The sequence below is a fragment of the Liolophura sinensis genome, chromosome 1 (genome assembly GCF_032854445.1).
Source record: "Liolophura sinensis isolate JHLJ2023 chromosome 1, CUHK_Ljap_v2, whole genome shotgun sequence".
In the NCBI taxonomy this organism is placed as follows: Eukaryota; Metazoa; Mollusca; class Polyplacophora; order Chitonida; family Chitonidae; genus Liolophura; species Liolophura sinensis.
The window spans coordinates 39654941-39678815 of NC_088295.1; the positions used below are offsets into that span (position 1 = coordinate 39654941).

General features: G+C 38.1%; 2 protein-coding genes across 2 annotated transcripts; one reads left to right on the forward strand and one right to left on the reverse strand.

The window, feature by feature from the left end:
• Window positions 1–436: 436 nt before the first annotated feature.
• LOC135481942 (protein canopy 4-like) lies at window positions 437–8054 on the reverse strand. The gene is made up of 7 exons (XM_064761727.1): window positions 7856–8054; window positions 4691–4814; window positions 3696–3836; window positions 3088–3172; window positions 1579–1696; window positions 1019–1111; window positions 437–690 (listed from the first exon to the last, which is right to left on the reverse strand). The coding sequence occupies exons 1-7, from the start codon at window positions 8004–8006 to the stop codon at window positions 566–568; spliced, it is 837 nt and encodes a 278-aa protein (XP_064617797.1). The 5' UTR covers window positions 8007–8054; the 3' UTR covers window positions 437–565.
• A 261-nt stretch (window positions 8055–8315) lies between these two features.
• LOC135470260 (actin-related protein 2/3 complex subunit 1A-like) lies at window positions 8316–22931 on the forward strand. Its single transcript, XM_064749090.1, has 13 exons — window positions 8316–8415; window positions 11936–12053; window positions 12717–12868; window positions 13274–13379; window positions 14165–14282; window positions 15094–15153; window positions 15465–15571; window positions 16013–16115; window positions 16654–16729; window positions 20148–20251; window positions 20701–20790; window positions 21506–21596; window positions 22108–22931. Exons 2-13 carry the CDS (start codon window positions 11987–11989, stop codon window positions 22141–22143), a joined length of 1110 nt encoding a protein of 369 aa, XP_064605160.1. The 5' UTR covers window positions 8316–8415; window positions 11936–11986; the 3' UTR covers window positions 22144–22931.
• The last annotated feature ends 944 nt before the right edge of the window (window positions 22932–23875 follow it).

Here is a 23875-nt window from a genome sequence, read left to right on the forward strand (position 1 = left end):
TCATTCCTGCGGCTTTCTCCAGATATGCCAGCGTGGGCTGGACATAATCAGGTATAGCATCATTACAGCTTTCTTCTCTGGGCAGGTTTTGTCATAGTAACAGTGCAAGGAAAACATTATTATGTCTTTAGCATTAGCATGCATAGCTCAATACAAAAGATGTCCTAAACGAATAACAATTATGACAAGATTCGGTGGTGATACATAAAGCATGGTCAAACCCATCACAAGTATTTTTATATCTTAGTATACTGTACAAACAATTTGCATAAATCTGAGACATAGCTTTTTAAAAATGTTACATATATGGATAAGAATACATGACAGGTTAATGTAGGTCAACTGAAGATTTGAACCACTGACAATACAGAATACCTGCTACAGACATGTAACACCACGGAAACCATAACGAAGTTACCATATCTTAATTAACCATCAAATGTAAGTCTAAAATCAAAGATTAAAATGATTTATATCAGAACAACAAACAATGTAAATGCAGAAAATAAACATATGGAATGGAACTTTTTTATGTTGCATAAAAGTAAATAACATTTTCTTTTCATCACAATTCATCTTTCTTCTCCTTGGACTTGTTATCTATCGTTTTTCCCTTTTTCTTCTCTTTTTTCTCAGATTTATCAGCATCGCTTGCATCCTTGCTATCTTTTGTCTTCTTCTTCTTTCCCTCTACAAAATATGCATTGCAAGTAATTACGTTATCATGAATCATACTTTCCACATTCGTAGATAGGACATTAAATAGTATAACATAGCAGATGAAGAAATACTGATCACTAATATAATAAACCAAATGGCACTTAACAGTTACCTGTCTTGAAGAAATGCATTAACATCAAACACATCAACAATGCCAGAAAAATTTAAGCGATACCAGAAAGATTCCAACACAACATTCTTGTTGTCACGGAGACACTCTTATTGTTATTCACTCATTGTGAACTTGTAATCAAACAAAAACATGAATCCTGAATTGTCCCCTAAGATGTGAACAAACCTTTTTTCTTCCCAGAAGGACTTCCTGTATCTCCTTTTCTGTTCTTCTTCTCATCATCATCGTCCTTTGGAACAAATTTTTCATCTAAACACTCTGTAAAAAACAAAGTAATACATGTGCTTCTATTTGATGAAAGAAACCTGGGACTTCTATAACTCCTTTGCCTTCACCTCTGTCAATCTGTTATATTAGTTCCAGAAGAAACTTACATTTGTATCATTATGCAAGTTGTGGAACAGCATCAAAATAATGATGTGTCGTGAGCAATCTTATAAATCAAGCCAGAAGCAGCATTGACTCAGTACAATGACCCAGGAGCATCTCGCCAATTCTTATGTTGGCTCCCTCTCCGGATGTACATGGGAAGGTCTGCCAGCGACCTGTGAATGGTCATGGGTTCCCCCAGGCTCTGCATGTCTTCCTCTTACCATATGCATCATCGTCGTTCATGAGAAATATTCTTGAATATGGGATAAAACACCGATCAAACAAATAAATAAAGAGTAGAGCAAACAACATGCATACAAGTATGTGACAAAAACCTATCGAGCATGACTCACTCTGATCTCCCTCAGTGAGTACCCTTTTCCTGCACAAGTAGCTCATGATGTCCTCTTTCTGATTGTGAAAATACCACTCCTCTATATCCTCTTCATGCTTCTCTACCAAATGGTAACACTGCCAAGCAGAGAAAGAGTATACATCAATTACAGTAGCGTGTCGTTGGATGTCATGTGATCAGGTTCACCCTATCCATCTTGGGTGTGCAGAGGAACCTATACAAATTCTTGTTTATAGTAAACTGGTTTTGTTAAAAATGTCTAGATTCTAAACTCTTATTAACGAAAAGGAAACTTTCCTATGCTATATAGCAACAAGAGTTCAGTTGAACATAACATATACCCCAACAAAGGCATTAGTTTGACATGTATAAAAGAATACCAGTGGCATTATGGTGAGTATAACCCCTAAGGGGAATCACATGTGGGCAAAGATGTTCACCTAAAATCCAAACTTTACACGGAAAATAGTTGGATTTTTATCTCTGACACAACATCATTTCTATGCATGTAGTATATATAAGGAAAATGGCTATCTGGGTTACCATGACAACCACAAAAATGGACAACTGTGAATCATGACACATTTTCATCTATGTATCTATGCATCCACCAAAAATTAAAACTCTATGTGGAAAACAGTAGGAATTATAGCCGGACACGAAATCACATCTATTTATGTAGTATACATAGGGAAACTGGCGACCTGGTAACCCTGACAACAGCGGAAATCAACAAATGTGAGTCATGACACGTCGTCTGTTTATGTTTGTATGCACCAAACTCCACACAGGGAACTGTTGGAGTCATAGACACGAAATCACATCTATTTATGTAGTATACAAAGGGAAACTGGCAACCTGGTAACCCTGACAACAACCCTTTTGCTTGGACACAAAAATCAAATCTATTTATATAGTATATAAAAGGAAAATGGCTATCTAGTCACCATGACAACCTTGAAAATGGATAAATGAGTCGCGACACATCGTCAAAACTCTATGTGGAAAACTGTTGGAGTTATAGACTGGACGTGAATACGGACGGATGGACAGATGGACAAAACTGCTATAACATAATACGCTCTGCCTAATGGCGGGGACGTATAATAAGGTACGGCTTTAATTATTCCATATAGAACTGATACCAATGAAGTATGGTCACATTTTAAATGATTCATGTCTGTTTACCCTTACACTGTAATTCTCTACTTTTTCCTGCTTACAGGGAATTCTGGTTAAAGTTTAAACCCGACCATGTCAAATGCACCTCAACTGCTTATTACATGTAATTAGATCAGAAAAAGGAATATGGACACAATTTCTTTTTACATTATTGGGGTTTAAGAAGACTTAAAACAAACATTTTAAAAGATCAGATTTAATAGTCGAAAGTAGAAAAAATCCAAGCTCACTGCCAACCATTTTATGTATTCAGACCAATATAAGACTAATCAGAACTTTGATGAAGCTTGGGTTGTCTTCTTCATCTCCATGATTTGGGACTTGCCTTTTTCTGCATGCTTGTGACTTCGGCTGATGGAGCATCCCACAGCTCATATGGGATACCTAACTCTACTTTGACACCTTTGTCCCTGAAGACGAAATAAAACAACTTATTTATTTCTATACTGTTTATGCTGTCCGTACCGTTTCTGAATCACACAAAATCTCAATTCAAAAAATTTTTTTCAGATGACCATTTTAAAGTAACACATTAGGAATTTACTGCATTACACAGGCTTAGCCTATGACTGATCGACACATCCAACCCGGCGGGCAAAACAGAAAACTGATGCTATTAAGACCCCAGTTTTGTGCACTTTTAACATGGGTTAAAATGAAATCTGGACACTCTGTTAAAAAAAATGGACCCTGGAGTCTCAAGTCGAGGAGTTGAAGTCCAGGTCATGCTGGCTTTCTCTCCGGCCATACATGGGAAGGTCTGCATGCAGATGTTCATAAGCTTCCCTCATGCTCTGACTGGTTTTAATATATTATTCAATACATAAAATCACCAATCAAATAACTAAATAAATCAACAAAATGGCATTAGAAAGGGCAGAGTCGACCTATCTCCCACTCCCACCCTTCTGCACTGCGGTATCGTGTACTTACTTGAGGCCATGTAATGTATCCATGGTCTGGCTCCTCCCCTTGGCGTATCTCAAACTTCCTTCTCTCTCAGCATGGACATTGTACTCCAGTATTCTTTCACATATGTGAGGGTCCTGAAGAGCTTCTGTCAACCTCAGCTCTCTGTAGTTGTAAAACAAATGTGTGAAAAAATCATGAGTATATGGCTAATTACCATTAAAGGAGAAGAAAACATAAAAACATGACACTGTAGGCTGAAAAGAGCACATTTTTGTCTATCTCAAGGTGCCTGCTGCATAATTCTGCGATTTTACCTCGCCATACATGTAAATCTTGAAAACGGCAAAGCTGGCATAAATCGCTGAGTCCATGGCGTCCTCTATCTTAAGACCTTGTAATTTATACTGGGGGTGGGGGGTGGGGTGGTGGTGTTGCCCCTCAGCCAATGAGAGTCGTTAAAACTGCTGGCTTGTTCATGTAGACTCGGCACCTACGTCCAAAATTCTGGTTTCCCGATCATCAAGCGGAAAATGAACTGTACTGTTTGCTACCTTCTGGGAAGAAGAGTTCTACCAGGAATGTACGACCTGCAATTCAGCGCTTTCAGACGGCAATTCTCCTCCTAACACAGAAGACTTCAGGGCTAGTTCTTATGCAAAATGGAGTCGCCCACAGCGGATTTTGGCACTGACTTGATTTATAATTTATCAACTTGAGGTACATATTAGAATTTTTTTTATGGCATGCACCCGCGAGGAAATGCATACTCTTTTCAATGGTATTTGATTAATATTTAAATTTTCTTCTCCTTTAAACAAGATGCAACAGAAATAAATAAATAAATAAATAAATAAAGCCATACGAAAAGGTATGTTTATTATTTTAAATGAGTTCAGACGCAGTAAGAATCCATTAATCTTAAGTTTAAGGCACAATGAACTTATTTTATAGTACACGTGGAAATAACATTCCTTACCCGCATTAAATATATAAATATAAAGAAAAACAAAGCTTACGATGTGTTGTACTTGAATTTCTTCTTATTTCTTTCATCCAACCCATGTCCAGTTTCGAGCACCTCTTTCGACTTTCCAGTCTCCACCAAACGCTCATTCAGTTCAGTTGCCAGAAACTTACAGACTGCAAGCAGATTGAACTGTTTGCATACATATGTACAATGAAGACAATCCACTGTATTGGGTGTTTGGCTTTCTCACCAGCTACATGTATCATTGGACAAGAGGTCTAACTATGGGAACTGCGAACATGCCATCAAACTTTCATCACTGACTTCATCCACATTGTGATTGATTGATTGATTGGTGCTTATTACAACTATTATTTATTTATTTATTTGATTGGTGTTTTACGCCGTACTCAAAAATATTTCACTCATACGACAGCGGCCAGCATTATGGTGGGTGGAAAGCGGGTAGAGCCCGGGTTAAATCAACGGCCCTTCGCACGTTGCTGGCAGGCCATCCCACATACGGCCGGAGAGGAAGCCAGCATGAGCTGGACTTGAACTCACAGCAACCATACTGGTGTGAGGCTCCTGGGTCATTACTCTGCACTAGTGCGATAACCAACTCAGCCATGGAGGCCTCCTACTACTATTATGAGGTGTAGGTTTACATGTGAGGGAAACCACTGACCACACATCTTCCACCAATATGGTGTGCATATCTGTTCTTGTATAATATGTGATGGAAAGTTCGTCAGTAACTTGCTAAATGTTGGTGGTTTAACCTGAGCACTCAGGTTTCCACCACCCAAAAGAGATGACTGACCACCATTTTATAAGTGAAAAATTCTTGTGTTTGGTATTAAACAACAATCAAATATATAAATACTCCTCTTACGCCAAGCAACAAGTGAGGCAGTACCAATCTTAATATTAACAATGTTAAAGTCTTATATAGGACTAGAAGTGAAATATTTCTGAGTATGGTGTCAAACAACAATCAAATAAATAAATAAAAAAATATACAGACTAGAGATTGGATTGAACTCCGGACCTACTGCATATGAGGCAGATGTGCTATCCACTATGCCAGTGCAGCAGGGTCCAATTTAAGGAAGCCTTCTTAATGTTAAGTGCATGTAACTACCATGGCAACCAGCCCTGTAGGCATTACGTCACAATAGTAATCAATTTCTTTTCATTTTAAAAGCATCTGGCACTTCATACTTCTGTTAGCTTGTAGAAGGCAAGCTAAGTCTTTACACCAGCAGGTTTGTCATCCACGTATGGGTCTATCCTCTACCCCTACCACCATATTATCAATATATACAAGTTCATGTAATACCACTGAATCCACCTTAAGATTAGACCATCAAATAAACGTTTTGTTTCAGTTTTCTTACCTCTCTCATTCAATTAAATGCATGTATAAGTTTGGTGTAAATCAAATATGGTGCATGCTCACAAGTGCTTTTATTTTTCTTACTACTTGTGATTCCAATGATGGATCGGTACCAAACACTACATATATGTACATACCAATGAAAATGCATGCCATGAACTCAAAAGTATCCACATTCTCTGCCCTTACATCCTCAGGGTTTATCGTGATGTGTTGTGAAGCACTTGATCTCTGTGATCACACATGCATTATGCGTACATGTGGTACAGTCAGCGGTAATGAACTTCATTATTAATTGCGCTATTGATTTACAGTAAAGCTAAGTCAGAGAATATGGTTAGGTTTATCTCAGTCTGTAAACGACAATTTTGAGGTTCATTTATTTCATGTCACTCCATTTATACACAAAACAACCATTTGTGTTGTATACAGACAAATATTCAATTTTATGATGGGGACAAAGTTCTACAAAAGAACTCGCTGTAAGCCAAGATATGGGTGAGGGTAGCCTAATGGCAGCTGTGGTACAGGTCATGCCACATGAGACATTGTCTAAACATGACACCATTTACAAAATTGGCACAAAGACAAATTAAAATTACATAATTCCAAATTTCTTATGTATGTATTATTGCATACCTTGTAACTATAGGTGTATTCATATCTGCAAAGTTTAAATTTGGTTAACAAGAAGACTTTTTTATGACTTTCAGTAAATAGGATAGCCTTTGTACATTTCAGGCCATGGACAGTGATGTATTAATGTGAAAAAAAAGACACTGCCTATCAGTCACCTAGATAAGCCTGGAAGTATATTCTATGTAGCTTATGGCCATGAAGATATGATGGCCTGATATCAGCACACACATGGGCACAAATACAGTACAACTGGGTCGCCAGGGTTACAGGGAAGTTGAAAGATGTCCAAGACTTGTTCTTTTTTGATTGGGCAAATATAAATGAGGTTCAAGTGGAGTGGGGTCTTAGGCATGCACCTTGATATGCTTTCCTCAGAACACAGTTAAATTTGGGCTAAATGTTCTCAAATAATAGCTAATTAAATATACCTTCATAATATGCACATAATCCATGCAGTAAGACTGTCTGTTGTTTTACACTTAAACTCATATGGATTTGTTTTGAAAAATTTGAATTTGAAATTTTAGCGCTGAAAATAAACTTACACCTATGAATAGGCCTACTGACTAGGGAGGATTATAGTTATTATATAGTGGTACTCACTTACTTCCTTATTTGACAGAGTTAGGTTTGTTCAAACTAAGTTGGCTGCCACACAGGAAAAATAATGATCCTATAACAGTTGATCACTAGCAATAATAAAGACAACTAATACAATTTTACAGAAGGCTCCAGGCTTTGACATATTTAGTTTTATATGACATGAACTAAGCCAATACAGAATATAGTGCTGTGCTAAGTTCTACACTTTATCAATTGAAACATTAGATCATCAAGTGCAACTGTTAATGCACAGAAAACTTTAGCCAGGTACAGCTTTACTGACATCACGCAAAAAACAGTTCAAGATCGGAAAATGAAGACACATTTTCACTGCAATTATATGTGTACAATGAAATTATCAGAAAATATAACTATGAATTTTTCTGAACATCAATTATGAACAACAGGAATAATAATAACTTGAGTGGCGGCAGCACTTTGGGGGCATGGACTCGCCCTGCCAGTGACCTAGACACCTACTGACTCCTCACCTGAAAAATTATTATGTACGGCATTAAACCACAAGCATACATATTTGTACGTTCTACAAGTAGGCCTATAGTCTCTACACACCTTCACACATTGACGGATCTTTCACCCAGCTGTCATCTTGAACACTGTTGTTAAAGCAACTCAGCACCAGTATCAGTAATGTCCAAGAGCTGAACTGCGATGGCAGCAGCACCATTTTCAACGTCCGTGGGTTAGTCCCGGAACAACGCATCTAGTCGCTTCTTCCACATTCAGCCACCTTTCACTCTCAAACACATGTCAGTTTCAACAAGGAAGAGCGCGGCAGCAAACCCTGACCTTTGAACTCTGTAGTTATAAGGTCAGAGTTCAAGACGCCATGCTCACGATAAAAATATTTTTGCAGCAAGTAATTGAAATAAAGTAGCAGATTTTAAATAGATAAAAAGTCACGTTCCTAAACAAATCAAAAACTGAATCAAAATTACCAATGCACGTTTAAAATTATATTTGATAGTAACACCCCACGGTTTGCATTAATGAAATAAGCAAATCTCATCGCGGAATAGGTGTGTCATCCTCCACTCACGCTTCTGTCGAGAAAATAGTAGGAGTTCGTGTTGACTGACCAGAGTCCGCGAATTTCTTCATATATTTGTAAGGTAATATATTATCTTTGTTGCAGTTTGATCCTTTTGTTTGTTAGGTTTATGTCTGGAAGTACGGACAATTGTTCACTGGCGTAAAATATACTGAAATAACGATCGGCACAGACGGTCAGGGTACATTAGACGTGAGCTGCCCAACAACACACGGAAGTAATGAGACCGAAAATCTGGTTTAAGGATGGCTTATATTTACTGATATGAGGAGACCACTGCCATCCTTAGCTTGGACGACGTGTGCACCCAATTATAACATAGTATCTGTATTCACCTTCCTCATTGGCAAATCTCACTGCATACTTTGTATCCATATGCCCTTTATACTTAATATCCAAATGCCTTAATACTTGATTTGTCCTGTCCCTGAAAGACTCAACTCATTGTCTTGGCCCAGCGTTGCTGGAGTCTTTAGGCTTACAATGTTAATTTCACACTCAACAAAGGTCCAGGCCGATTATCGAACAAGACTCGCACAAATAAAAGACAACCGAAAGACCTGCTCACCGCCACCGCTCGTCCCAACTGGATTTAGAATAGATCGATTATAGCCATGAAGGCTGCTATGAAGATGGTGTCATTTGCAGATGAGTGTATACCATGGAAGCTTTCATGGCTATAGTGAATCTATTCCAAATCGAGTAGATGGGCCTCTGTGGCTTAGTTGGTTAACGTGCTAGCAGTGTAATGACCCAGGAGTATCTCACCAATGCGGTCGCTGTGAGTTCTAGTCCAGCTCATGCTGGCTTCCTCTCCGGCCGTACGTGGGAAGGTCTGCCAGCAACCTATGGATGGTTGTGGGTTTCCCCCGGGCTCTGCCCGGTTTCCACCCACCATAATGCTGGCCAGCGTTGTATAAGTGAAATATTCTTGAGTACGGCATAAAACACCAATCAAATAAATAAATAAATAAATAAATAAACAAATTGAGTAGAGATGTATGATGGCGGTGCGGCGCATGTGGAAATCAGGTTGTTTTGGTTGGTGCCCTTTATTTGCGCGAACTTGTTCGATAACAGAAACTATAGGCCTGGACCTTTGTGGAGAACAAAATTAACATTGTAAGCGTCAATTCTCCAATGACGCTAGGCCAGTATAAGAAAAGGAGTTGGAGTCCTTTTCCGCAATCTAAGACATTTATGCGCCTTTTGCCACCATTGACATTGATCTTTGTTGCACATTTCATCAGAAAATCTCAGTCGAACTCGAAAAGAAGATCTGTTTTGAGCTAATCACTGGGTGGTGTTATCTACCAATTGACCTAAATTGACCTATCATGTTATTGTCTGTTGAGAATCTGACATCATTTACAAATATATCACAACATTATTTAAGTAGAACAGCTCATCATGCAAAAATGGACAACAATGTTGTTATGTTAGCTTATTATAGGGTGAAGTAGAAGCATGAAGTGCCAGATGCTTTTAAAATGAAAAGAAATTGACGCTGTGACTGCAAATTTTTTTTTCACCACCAAAACGTCTACCACAAATGCACATGCACCACGAGCGAAAACAATAGCTGCACGTGTTAAATGAAGATGTGGTAAGATTTGTGAGTAGGACTCATAAAGCGAGATATTATGGAATTTCCACTCGTATATGCCAGGACATGAGATCAAAATTATCCAGAAGCCACTGAAGCCATTGACGAAAGTAATTCACTTGAATTTTGCGGATGACACATCAAAGTTTTTAGTATTTCATTCTGCCAAGCAATTTGGCGGATTTCTCTTCCCCCCCCCCCCCCCCCCCCCCCCCCCATATACATATCTTACTATGGATAGCTTTCCGCTTGTGAACTATACCTTACCCAATTTTAAAGTTCCCAGCCGATTTCTAGGCTGGGAAGTGATCTGATCGATGTTGAGGTGGCGATCAAATGAAGTGTCATAATTTAATTGTAGTAATTCTTTATTAACACCTATCCTTAATGGTGCTTTAATACTCTGTAGCTGTGTTCTTCATCCTTAATTTGTAGCCCAAAAATCTGGTCTAAGGACGGCTTATACTTACTGATACGCGGAGACCGCTGCCATCCTTAGCCTGGATGATGTGTGCACCTGATTATGACATTGTATCTGTATTCAGCTACCCAATCGGCAAAGCTCGCTGCATACGCAATACTTAATATCCAAATCCACTTAATACATGGTCTGTCTGAAAGCTAAGATTTATGCACCTTTTGCAGCCATTGACCCTGACCTTTAGAAGATATTTCCTCACATAATCTCAGTCGAATTCGAAAAGAAGGTCTGCTTAGAGCTATTTTAGAGCATCCTAGCTGATTGACCTGAATTGGTACATCAGTCATGTTGATGTCTATTGAAAATCTGACATTAGATAAAAATATATCACAACGTTATTTAAGTATTCCAATCAGCAGAACAGCTTGGCACGCAAAGATGAACCACAGTGTTGTTTTGAAAGCTAATTGTTGAGTGCAGTAACATTATACAGTGCCAGATGCTTTGAAAATGAAAAGAAATTGACGTTGTGACTGAGGATTTTTTTTCACCACGTGTAAACCACGTGCGAAAACAATAGCTGCACAGAATGAGAGAAAAATTATCAAGAAGACCACAAAGCCATCGGAGGAAGGCTCTGTTCCCATATGCACACTTTACGACCACAACTCCTTGTCTCAGCTGCTGCTTAAACTCATGGCCATTGCCTGGTACCTAGCCCAATGTGGGTAGGTTCAACTCTCTTTATACTGTCATTGATGAGAAAGGACATTGGATATGGCCTGAACCGGTGTATGTTTTACCAGTGGACCAGTGGTTGCCTCTGTGGCAACAATACCCCACCAGCCCAGTACAAAGAAATTTAGAGAGAAGTCTTTATACTGTCATTGTTTAGAAAGAACTTATTGGATATGGCGTGCACCAGTGCATGGTTTACCATTGGTTACCCCTGTGGCAACAACACTCCACCAGCCCAGTATAAAGAGAGGAGTTGAAGTAGTCTCCTGGGGCTATCTGGTACCTTGATACTGTGGCAAAGAATGACCCTGAGATAATAAAATAAGAAATAAAAACAAGTAACACTTACTAACACAATTTATGTTTTTTATTTGCTCTCCACCATTTAAGAGAGATAACATTCTGGTTGATAATGTTCCAATGAAACATGGTAAAACAGTGATATTAAAAAGAATTGATGGCCACTCCATCCATGTTCCACATATTTTGTTCATTTACTAATTTAGCGTTCTGTGCTGGCTTCCTCTCTGGCCATAAGTGAGAAGGTCTGTGAGTAACCTGCAGATGGTCGTGGGTTTCCCTCGGTTTTCCTACCACCACGTAAAACACCAATCAAATAAATAAATAAATTTAACATTCTGTGATCACTACTTCTTCATCCACAGTTTCCTAGAATATACATTTGTAATTTATTTGATTAAATCCTGAGATGTGATGATTTTAAATCTTGTAAATGGTTGTCTTCTGTAAAATGTGCTGTGTTTACTTAAATTGCAGATATCCAAATGTATAGCCAAATAAATTTTTTTTTTCCAGACGTTCTTTTTCCCGCTACTTGTGATATCTTGATCAACCGAAACTCTGAGGATGACTTCAGTTCATAACTTTGGTGTGCTGCCTGTGACTTGTCACACATGGAATAAAAACCGGAGTGGTATGTTTGATAGTCATTTGAAAAGTATTCCTGATGGATATTACAGGCTTGTTTTTTCATTTATCACCAACTGACAGACGTTACTAGGTATTTGGTATGTATATATAATCCAGTCATTTATGATTTGTGGACCGTGGTCTAATTATTTAAGGTACTTGCCTTTCCATCGGACGGGCTCTAGATGTTGGTTTAGCACCAGCATTGGACAGGAAATGTGGGGATCCATTTGCTCTCAATGCTTGTGTTACCTTTATGGCAATAAGCTGTTCCTGATGCTCATGTTGGTGTGTCAGACCACTTGTCTTCCACTAATACAGTCACGACAGTGTGCACATCTCTGTGTAGTGTGGGAAACATCATTGGTAAGTTGCTGAAGGTTGGTGGTTTACACTTGGCTGTCCGGTTTCCTTCACCCATGTAACTTGCCACGATCACATAAGTGAAATACATGTGTATTCTTTAGTATAGTGTTTAAATAATTAAGTGAATAATTTAGAGGAAAACATCTCTGAAATATTTTAAACATGATACGGAAAGTAATTTCAGATTACACATGTTGTAATTGGATTCACGTGAAAAGGAATAGATTTTGTAAACATTCATGAATGACTATGCTATTTGGATAAATTAAAAATGTGAAGTTGTTGTTTGTGCTGATGACAGAATTGGCCTTGTCCTTGAGTGGTACAGAGGTGAAGATTTACGCTAAGGATGGGTCAGGCTGGAAGGAGACACAGACCTTGACCGAGCATGCTCAGCGGGTCACCGGTATCGACTGGGCGCCCAATAGTAACCGCATCGTTACCTGTGGAGCTGTGAGTTGAAATACTTCTTGATTTTTCAACATATTTTGCAAGGTGTCATATTCACTTGACTTGTATTGAGTGTAATAGTTTCCAGTTTCAGTCAGTGTAAGTCTCATTATTATGTTCTATTTTATATATTTCATCTAGGGACCGTTTTCTGATTCTGATGTTCGCCTAATATGGGGAAAATTTCATTAAGAACTAGCCTACAGTCAGTGGTTTACACAAAGCATTCGGTTTTACAAAATCTTCAGTGGTGTCAACAGCAACCAAATAAAGATGTGAATTAATATCTAGATAGTTTCCAAAGCATCACAAACGCATACATTTATAAACATGTACTCTGTGGGGTTTGTAGATTGTGCTGTAGATTTTGGCTTCTTTTGTATAGTTTGTCTGGCCATTGTGTTACAGGATCGTAATGCTTATGTCTGGACCTTCTCTGATGGAAAGTGGAAACCGACGCTTGTCATTCTTCGCATTAACCGTGCCGCTACCTTTGTCAAGTGGTCACCTCAAGGTAAGGCATAGAATTTATGTACTGGTGGTGACTGGGTTTCTCTGTAAATAAGGGATCCTTTTCACAATTGTGCTATGACTTCATTTTCAGTTAACTCTCATAACTGTCTTAGTACATGTATCCCTACTAAGATGGCCTAACTTACTTGTATACTATTTGGTGGCCTGATGGTTAGAGCGTCTGTCTCAACATTGGTAAAGATTTAAAAAATGGTACATTTACTTGTTGCTGTCTCGCTTGGTGCTCAGCACTAAGAGGTTAGAGCAAGGAAGCAGGACTGGTTGGCCCAATGTCAGTATAATATGACTGGATGGGGTGTCATGCCTGGTGTCTTCGGCATAGTGTTTCAGTGGACTCGCCATGACACAAGAAGACACAGTAAATGTACATGCACCTACTGATTTCTTTTGTCAAATGACTGAAAAATTGTAAAGTATGACGTAAGACCGAAACATACATACCTATCCATGTCTTCGAAGTGATTTTTTTCTACCAAATTTACTTATGTGGCATTTCAAAAGACTACCAGATATTTTATTGAAGACATTCTGTTGTCTAATCTGGTCATCTTTGTGAAGAAACCATTCTACTTGATTGGTAAACTCTCCCTCTTTATTTGAACACCTGATATCATTGTTTAAAGTTGTAATGGTGGCTCAAAACAGATTTCCCAGATTTTGGGGTACAAGACAACAAACAGTTTACAAAATTGAAGAATCTTTGTGATTTTTTTAAAATGAATTACCAGTACGTGCATGATGTTATATGCCCATGTTTGTTAACAGAAAATAAGTTTGCTGTGGGAAGTGGAGCACGAGTCGTGTCTGTGTGTTACTTTGATAAGGACAATGATTGGTGGGTCAGCAAGCACATCAAGAAGCCAATCAGATCAACCGTAACAAGGTGAGCTGGCACGTACTCAGTCCTATGACAGCACTGAGTTGTGTTTCTCTCTTCATTCTTTAGGCAACGCCAGTTATATTTTGTCGTTTACCTGTGAGACAACACAAAAAAGTCCCAAAACAGAAAAAAAAAATAAAAATAAAATAAAAGTTTTTGGATATTGTCCTATCTTAATGTCTTAGAGGATTTTCCTATTTGTGAAGGTTTTCCTATCACATAAATGAGTCTTTAACAGGAACAATTGCTTGGACAGTCCATATTTTCCACAAATGGGATGATTTTGCACTTTTATTTTTCTACCCTCAGAGAAAAAAGATTTGTTCTGCCTGTAAAACAAAATTTTAATTGGTGTGGCCTTATCTACATGTGGAAAGAGTAAATCTGGACATTCAGTTGTCCGTCACATGAGACTGGTATGCACAATTACTGTTTATCAGAAGTGGCTTGTGTACTGTGATGAATTTTGTTCACATCTCATGAATGGGGTAAGATAAGTCACCCCAGCTTGACAGCTTGACCTGATGTATGGACTCAAGAAATGAAGCCCCATAAGTGTTGATGTTTGTAGGTTTCCTACTCTACTGCATTTATTTGTAAGTAACTATCCATACAAAATGTGTTTCATGAGCTGCTACCAATAGTGAACGGTTCAGATATCACCAACGTGTGTGTCTTTAGCAAGGCGTGATAGATTGAAACTTTTTACCTGTACCCTGTACAAGGTCATCAGTGTGGTTACATGTATTTGCTCTGTCATGTCTGTGAAAACAGCTTCTTGGTGTATGAAAAAAGAATATTCCTTGTATTTCAGCTTGGACTGGCATCCCAATAACATCCTGTTGGCTTGTGGCTCTACAGATTTTAAATGCAGGTTTGTCCTTTAAAATTATCATGTTTTAAGTATTTCTTTGTAATTTGTAAACATACATCTAAAAAGCTAAATTCTACCTGAAGGACAGTCTAAATTTTTTTGAAATGTGGCTTGTCCTATAAAATGTAGCATAGTCACAGTAAATGCATCTTTAATAGTTTTGAAAACATTTTTTAAATTTTGTACACCATTGAAAATATCTCAGTGCAATATAAGAAATGTGTACAAAAGAGGTAAATTATACCATACATGTATTTGAGCCAAGCCATAATTACAAACCTCACAAATAATAAAATGAACTTTTTTTGCAGGGTCTTCTCTGGTTATTTGAAGGAGGTAGAGTCCAAGCCATCAGCCAATCACTGGGGCACCAAGTTTAATTTTGGAAACTTGTTGGCGGAGTTCTCTACTGGTGGAGGTAAAAATGTTCAACTTGATACCATTAATCATGCAATTTAATCTGAGAGATGCTCACCTCTCCACTCATGATGTAAACATGACAGAGTTTGACTGTCATTTGACTGTCATTTAGTGTATAGTCTAACAAAATTATCATAAATTCACTCTAAACTAATTGGACAACATACATGTAGTCATGAAGTCATTGATGTGCATTTACTTATTTTCAGGAACTTAAAGCTTTACTTTAGATTTTTCATTCTGAAGTTTATGTTGACTTGAATTAAACAAGCTCAAATTGTCAATAGCTATGACATCCTGCAAAAAATCGATGTTGCCTTTCACTCATTCCATTCTTTAAGTTAATGGCTCGTCAGAAGATGGGATGTTGTAAAAAATATGTCTGAAATATATCTTGTACACCTGGCATCATCCTTGTTCCTGTTCCTCTTTTTTGCAGGAGGCTGGGTACATTCTGTGTCCTTCTCTGCCAGTGGAGACAAACTGGCCTGGGTTGGACACGACTCTAGTGTGGCTGTCGTCAATGGTGCTGATGGACTCAAGTAAGACTTTGTTGTAAACATTGCCCGTAAGATGCCCTTTAATGTTGTGTAGGTGTATATGAATGGAAGATACTAGTGTTGACTTTCAGAAAAATTCATAAATCAATTTTTCATAACTTTTTTTTGCAAATAACATCACCTTATGGCTCAGTAACCTAGACAACATCTGTTATGAAAAAAAAAAGTTCTGAGAAATATGACTTACGAAGTTTTGTGAAAGTGGTCCAAGGTCAGTAACTTATGATATGTAATGGGAAGGTAGAATCAAATTTGACTGACTACTGCGTATATGTGTATGGTATTTTACAAACACTATGGCTCCATAGTATCTGCCTTTGTGTCTACTCATTTCATGTGTGCAAGCTGACAGGTTTGATTAGGCCTTACATGTATGTGCCTAAAAATAGATTGTTCAGCTGGTGAAATAGCCATATTTACTTAAGCTTTCTATGTGTAATGATAAATTAAGTCATGTATTTTCATCTGGTTTATGTGCAATTGTAGATTTATTGTTAATGCGAGCTTTGTGGATTTTCAGGCTGTCATTTGTGAAGACAGAGTTCCTTCCCTTCATGGGCTGCTCCTGGGTTTCTGAGAACTCCCTGGTCTGTGTGGTAAGTGGCATGATCAAGAGCTTTGTATGTCTGCGTTAGTATTGAGGCTTTTGCTCAATATTATCAACATTACACATGATTGCTCCATATTATGTTGGATAGATCAGTAACTCATCATGCATCATTGCCAGATGAGATAGTATAAACAAAGGCTGCACAATCTGTTACTCAGTTTATATGTTAGTCACACTGTGAAGACCTTTCTTACATGTGAACTAAAGTAGCATTTTTATGGAAGATAGATATCTTGCCTTGTTCGCTGAATTCATAATATCATCCTAATGCGCTCCTCTGATGCCTTCAAAACAGAAAATAGGAGTAAATTGTACTCAGAAGGCCATAAAAGCTTATTCAGCAGACCACATTTACATTTTCTACTTTGATTATTATCCTGGATGTATATCATGATTGATATCCTGAATGTATATCATGATTGCTATCCTGGATGTATAACACGATTGCTGTCCGGGGTGCATAACATGATTGCTCTCCTGGATGTATATCATGATTGCTATCCTGGATGTATAACATGATGGCTATCCTGGATGTATATCATGATTGCTATCCTGAATGTATAACACGATTGCTGTCTGGGGTGCATAACATGATTGCTCTCCTGGATGTATAACATAATGGCTATCCTGGATGTATATCATGATTGCTATCCTGAATGTATAACACGATTGCTATCCTGGATGTATATCATGATTGCTATCCTGGATGTATATCATGATGGCTATCCTGGATGTATATCATGATGGCTATCCTGTATGTATATCATGATTGCTATCCTGGATGTATATCACCATTGCTATCCTGGATGTATATCATGATTGCTATCCTGGATGTATAACATGATGGCTATCCTGGATGTATATCATGATTGCTATCCTGAATGTATAACACGATTGCTGTCTGGGGTGCATAACATGATTGCTCTCCTGGATGTATAACATAATGGCTATCCTGGATGTATATCATGATTGCTATCCTGAATGTATAACACGATTGCTATCCTGGATGTATATCATGATTGCTATCCTGGATGTATATCATGATGGCTATTCTGGATGTATATCATGATGGTTATCCTGGATGTATATCATGATTGCTATCCTGGATGTATATCATGATTGCTATCCTGGATGTATATCATGATGGCTATCCTGGATGTATATCACGATTGCTATCCTGGATGTATAACATGATGGCTATCCTGGAGGTATGTCATGATTGCTATCCTGAATGTATAACACAATTGCTGTCCGGGGTGCATAACACGATTGCTATCCAGGATATATAACACGATTGCTATCCTGGATGTATATCATGATTGCTATCCTGGATGTATATCATGATTGCTATCCTGGATGTATATCATGATTGCTATCCTGGATGTATATCATGATGGCTATCCTGGATGTATATCACGATTGGTATCCTGGATGTATATCACGATTGCTATCCTGGATGTATATCATGATTGCTATCCTGGATGTATAACACGATTGCTATCCAGGATGTATATCAGGATTGCTATCCTGGATGTATAACACGATTGCTATCCTGAATGTATAACACAATTGCTGTCCGGGGTGCATAACACGATTGCTATCCAGGATATATAACACGATTGCTATCCTGGATGTATATCATGATTGCTATCCTGGATGTATATCATGATTGCTATCCTGGATGTATATCATGATTGCTATCCTGGATGTATATCGTGATGGCTATCCTGGATGTATATCACGATTGGTATCCTGTATGTATATCATGATTGCTATCCTGGATGTATATCATGATTGCTATCCTGGATGTATATCACGATTGCTATCCTGGATGTATATCATGATTGCTATCCTGGATGTATATCATGATTGCTATCCTGGATGTATATCAGGATTGCTATCCTGGATGTATATCACGATTGGTATCCTGGATGTATATCACGATTGGTATCCGGGATGCATAACACAATTGCTATCCGGGATGCATAACACAATTGCTATCCTGGATGCATAACACAATTGCTATCCTGGATGTATATCAGGATTGCTATCCTGGATGTATATCACGATTGCTATCCTGGATGTATATCACGATTGTTATCCTGGATGTATAACACGATTGCTATCCTGGATGCATAACACAATTGCTATCCTGGATGTATATCAGGATTGCTATCCTGGATGTATATCACGATTGCTATCCTGGATGTATATCACGATTGTTATCCTGGATGTATAACACGATTGCTATCCTGGATGCATAACACAATTGCTATCCTGGATGTATAACACGATTGCTATCCTGGATGTATAACACGATTGCTATCCAGGATGTATATCATGATTGCTATCCTGGATGTATATCATGATTGCTATCCTGGATGTATATCATGATGGCTATCCTGGATGTATATCATGATTGGTATCCTGGATGTATATCACGATTGGTATCCGGGATGCATAACACAATTGCTATCCGGGATGCATAACACAATTGCTATCCTGGATGCATAACACAATTACTATCCTGGATGTATATCAGGATTGCTATCCTGGATGTATATCACGATTGGTATCCTGGATGTATATCACGATTGTTATCCTGGATGTATAACACGATTGCTATCCTGGATGCATAACACAATTGCTATCCTGGATGTATAACACGATTGCTATCCTGGATGTATAACACGATTGCTATCCTGGATGTATAACACGATTGCTATCCTGGATGTATAACATAATGGCTATCCTGTATGTACATGTATATCATGTTTGCTATCCTGTATACATAACACGATTGCTATCCTGGATGTATAACACGATTGCTATCGTGGATGTATATCATGATTGCTATCCTGGATGTATAACACGATTGGTATCCTGTATGTATATCATGTTTGCTATCCTGTATGTACATGTATATCATGTTTGCTATCCTGTATACATAACACGATTGCTATCCTGGATGTATATCATGATTGGTATCCTGTATGTATATCATGTTTGCTATCCTGTATGTACATGTATATCATGTTTGCTATCCTGTATACATAACACGATTGCTATCCTGTAGGTATATCATTTTTGCTATCCTGTATGTACATGTATATCACGTTTGCTATCCTGTATACATAACACAATTGCTATCCTGGATGTATATCACGATTGCTATCCTGGATGGCTAACAGTCGTTGAGTGTCATGTTTAAAGTGCACATTGAGCGGTTTCGTAGGTAACTGTAATTTGTAAAGGTGGTGTCTGGTTTTGATGTTTTCTTCTTTCATTCTAGCTTCCACATTAACTTCCTTCCAATGAGTTGTCTCCTATTAGATAGCGCAGCTCACCCTGTTCACACTAAGCTGCCAGCTGTAGTACTGTGATATTCCCTCTCTTACCCACAGGGTTATGACTGTAACCCAATGGTGTATTCCTACGCGGACAATGGACGGCTGACTTTTGTCAGCAAACTTGACATACCAAAAGAGAAAGAGGGGGGCACTGTCAGGTAGGTGACCTTGTGGATGACCCTACTGCGTATTACACAACAGCTCAAGCCTATAAATTGACTAGGTTTTTACTCGTATCAGGTGTGAGTGGGAGGGATGTCATCTGGCGTCACTGTATTGGGATACTGTACATGATGTTGTCTATGTTTTCAGTCATGATGTGTCTGTCATATGATGAGATGTAGCATTGCATTTATTTGGGGTATGGCTGACATATTATCATATGAGCTATGGCTGTCATTAAATGATTTGGATATGACTGTCCTATTATAACTATCATGATGCTACATGTACTTACATGTGTGGTCTAAATAATTCCCAGTAAAATTTATTTATAATTTTTTCACCAAATCGGCTTCTTCAGTGTAATTGTCAATGTGACCTGATTTTCTCCTATAACTTAGGAATTTTTCCTGTAACTAAGGAATATTTTGTGAATATGTTGTAGTGCAATGAAGCGTTTCCAAGACCTGGATAAGAAAGCTGCCGTGGATGACTCCTCCACGGATCTCAAGACTCTCCACAAGAACACTATCCTGTAAGCAGCACTGCTCAAAAGATTCCCTCACATTTCAGCTCCATGATATATTGCATAGTTCAGGGAAAAAGAACTCAGAATTGCTGTATTTGACGTAAGATTTTGAATATGAAGACAAGGCTAGCTCATTTTGAATATGATGACCAGGATTGCTCATTTTGAATATGATGACCAGGCTTGCTCAATTTGAATATGATGACAAGTCTTGCTCATTTTGAATGTGATGACCAGGCTTGCTCATTTTGTGTATGATGACAAGGCTTGCTCATTTTGAATATGATGACAAGTCTTGCTCATTTTGAATATGATAACAAGGCTTGCTCATTTCGAATATGATGACCAGGCTTGCTCATTTTGAATATGATGACAAGGCTTGCTCATCTTGGCTGATTTTTAGAGCTCTGCTCACCAAAAATAATGTTTTATGACCTTATTTTGATTCTAAGAAGAATTTTTACATGATAATTTTAGGGCCAGTGCTGGAATGTATAAAGTCCTACATGTTACTCAGAATACTAAAAGAATGTTGGTAATTTTTCTTTTGCTGCGTATAATCATACTCTCTGAACAACTGAGCTTTTGTTTTTTGACATACAAGATGTTGTTTTGGCACTAATTTATTGAGTACAGAAAATTCCTATTCTGAAATCAGTTTCTACACTAAAAGCAAGTTATATGTTAGGAAAGAAACTAATTTGTTTTGGTTCAATTTCAGACAAGTTACTGTTCACAGTGGCACCAAAGCTGATGCCACTAAAGTGTCTACCTCTGCTGTGGATGGGAACATCATCATCTGGGACTTCAAGGTATGTCTCTTAAGCATCAGTCATTTTGCTTATTCTGGTACATAATATGCCAGATCACAGTTTGGATTGGACAAGGCACATTGGAGGCTTAGGGAAGATGATCAAACAGACTCCAGTGTTACAGCATTGTACTTTTTGCTGTTTTAACACAATTTCCCACATGTGGTGTGTTGGATGCAAATTTTTATGACACCTAGAACCTTAGATGGATTCAAACATATTGTCAAGTTGAAATCTAAAACAAATAAAAACACAAAAAATGGAATTGGTGTGAATCAAGGGCTGTATACAAAGTGCTGAAGTATGCAAAGTTGTGGCATAAGCATTAATCATCATTCATGTTGGAAACTGACATCTTACCTATTTGGATCATACAGCCGCTGATTTTGTCCAAGCCCTACTTCATGTTATTCTGTTGACCAGGTTTACGTTGAGCATGGTTGCCACAGCTATTGGGGGAACTGAAATTGGTCTGTTTGACTTGATTCCTCTGTGTTTTCTCATGTTTCAGTCCCTTGAAAGGTCGATTTCTGGCCTGAAGATTTGAGCAGAATGGGCAGTCAGTGATGAGGGAGTCTCACCGAATACTGTACATCCCATGCCTACACATTCTGTATTCTACATGTAATGTTTACATTAGCTCAGCCTTCCCACAATACCCTATTTTGACCTATTTTAGAAGCATGAGCCAATCCCAGGCTGTTTGATTGGTTAATTGGGTAAGTGTAACATAGCCTGATGTAATACTCTGTTACTTCCTGTAACCAGTAACTCAAGATATATACCATTCCAGAACTTTTTTCTCCACTTTGTTTTTCTTATTTCTGAAAAAAGGCATATTTGAAAGTATGGTTACGTTAATTTGAGACCTGTTCTGTACTAAAATTACAATTATTTCATGCCTTGTTCTCTAATTAAGCTGAAAATGTATGTACAGTACTCTAAAACATCTACAAGAGTGAAAGAAAAAAAGCAACAAAGAAATTTATTGTTGCTTTTTCTTCTAGTAATATACATATTACCGCAAGACTACATGGCACGTTTCTTGGATATACTATATTGTTTTAACGAAGATTTATCATTTGTTGAGCTTGAATTTTAGGTGTAGAACAAACTGAGTATCATACATTTATGTTACAGTGGGTTTTCTTCATTGAAAGCTTCCCTGAAATGCAACTTCATTACATTTCTGAACGTTTTTTTTTTTCATGAAAATTGTCAAAAGAAGAAAAATACAAATTATTGTCGAAATATTTATACCTACATATATATTGTAAATTGAAGCATATGTAAATTTTTTTATAACCTTAATAAAGAAGAAGGGACTCCCACAGATATAAGTGACTTTGATCTTTCTTATGTTAGCTGTTATGGTTTATTGATATTTCGCAGGACAGGAGCCATATTTTGGTGAAAAACCCAGTTTGCTCTACCAAAGTTAAGTGTAAAAACTTGAGTTAAAACACATGGCAGTAACCTTTTGACAGCTTTTGTTGTTGTTGGGCACTTTTTTTTGTGGGGCATGACACTTCAGCAGCTTCAACACTTTGGGGGCATGGACTTTCCCTGACCCAGTACATGAACACCATTGTTACACCATATACAGCGTGAAGATGTGGAAGCGTCCAGGTTACTTGCCAGATGATTGTGGTTTGACGTGTGGTCCGGTTTCCTTCCCAGATAACTGTCGGATTCTTGAGTATGTACAGTCTTTGAACACCAATCAAATAAACATACTTATCTTAGTCCTTAGGATGTGTGACTTCACTTGAGGGAGGCCAGTGCCAACTGCTTGTATTTGAGAGAAATACAACGTTTGAAGCCGCTGGGAACTATTGGGGTTGCTGTCGTGATGTTCGGCTAATCCGAACAGCCATTGTTAGAATGACAGAGCCGGACCATTTACAGGATAGATCGATAAACAATTAACATAAGTCTTAAGGAAGGTCTTGCAGCATCCTGCGGATGGTCGTGGGATTCCCCGGGTTCCTCCCCTCATAATGCTGGCCGCCGTCGTATAAGTGAAATATTCTTGAGTACGGCGTAAAACACCAGTCAAATAAATAAATAAATATTCAGGAATGTTACCGTTTTGTTTATCGAGATTGATGGAAACTACTTAGAAATCGTACACATTTATCTATGGTACAGTTAAAACCTTTGCTGGGCACTTGGTTATTTGCTGTATCGGATGCAGCAAGATCTTTCCAACAACTTTGTTCCTGACATGCTGGAAAAGCGATGTTCGAACGACATCGTGGGATTGAAGTGCAATAACA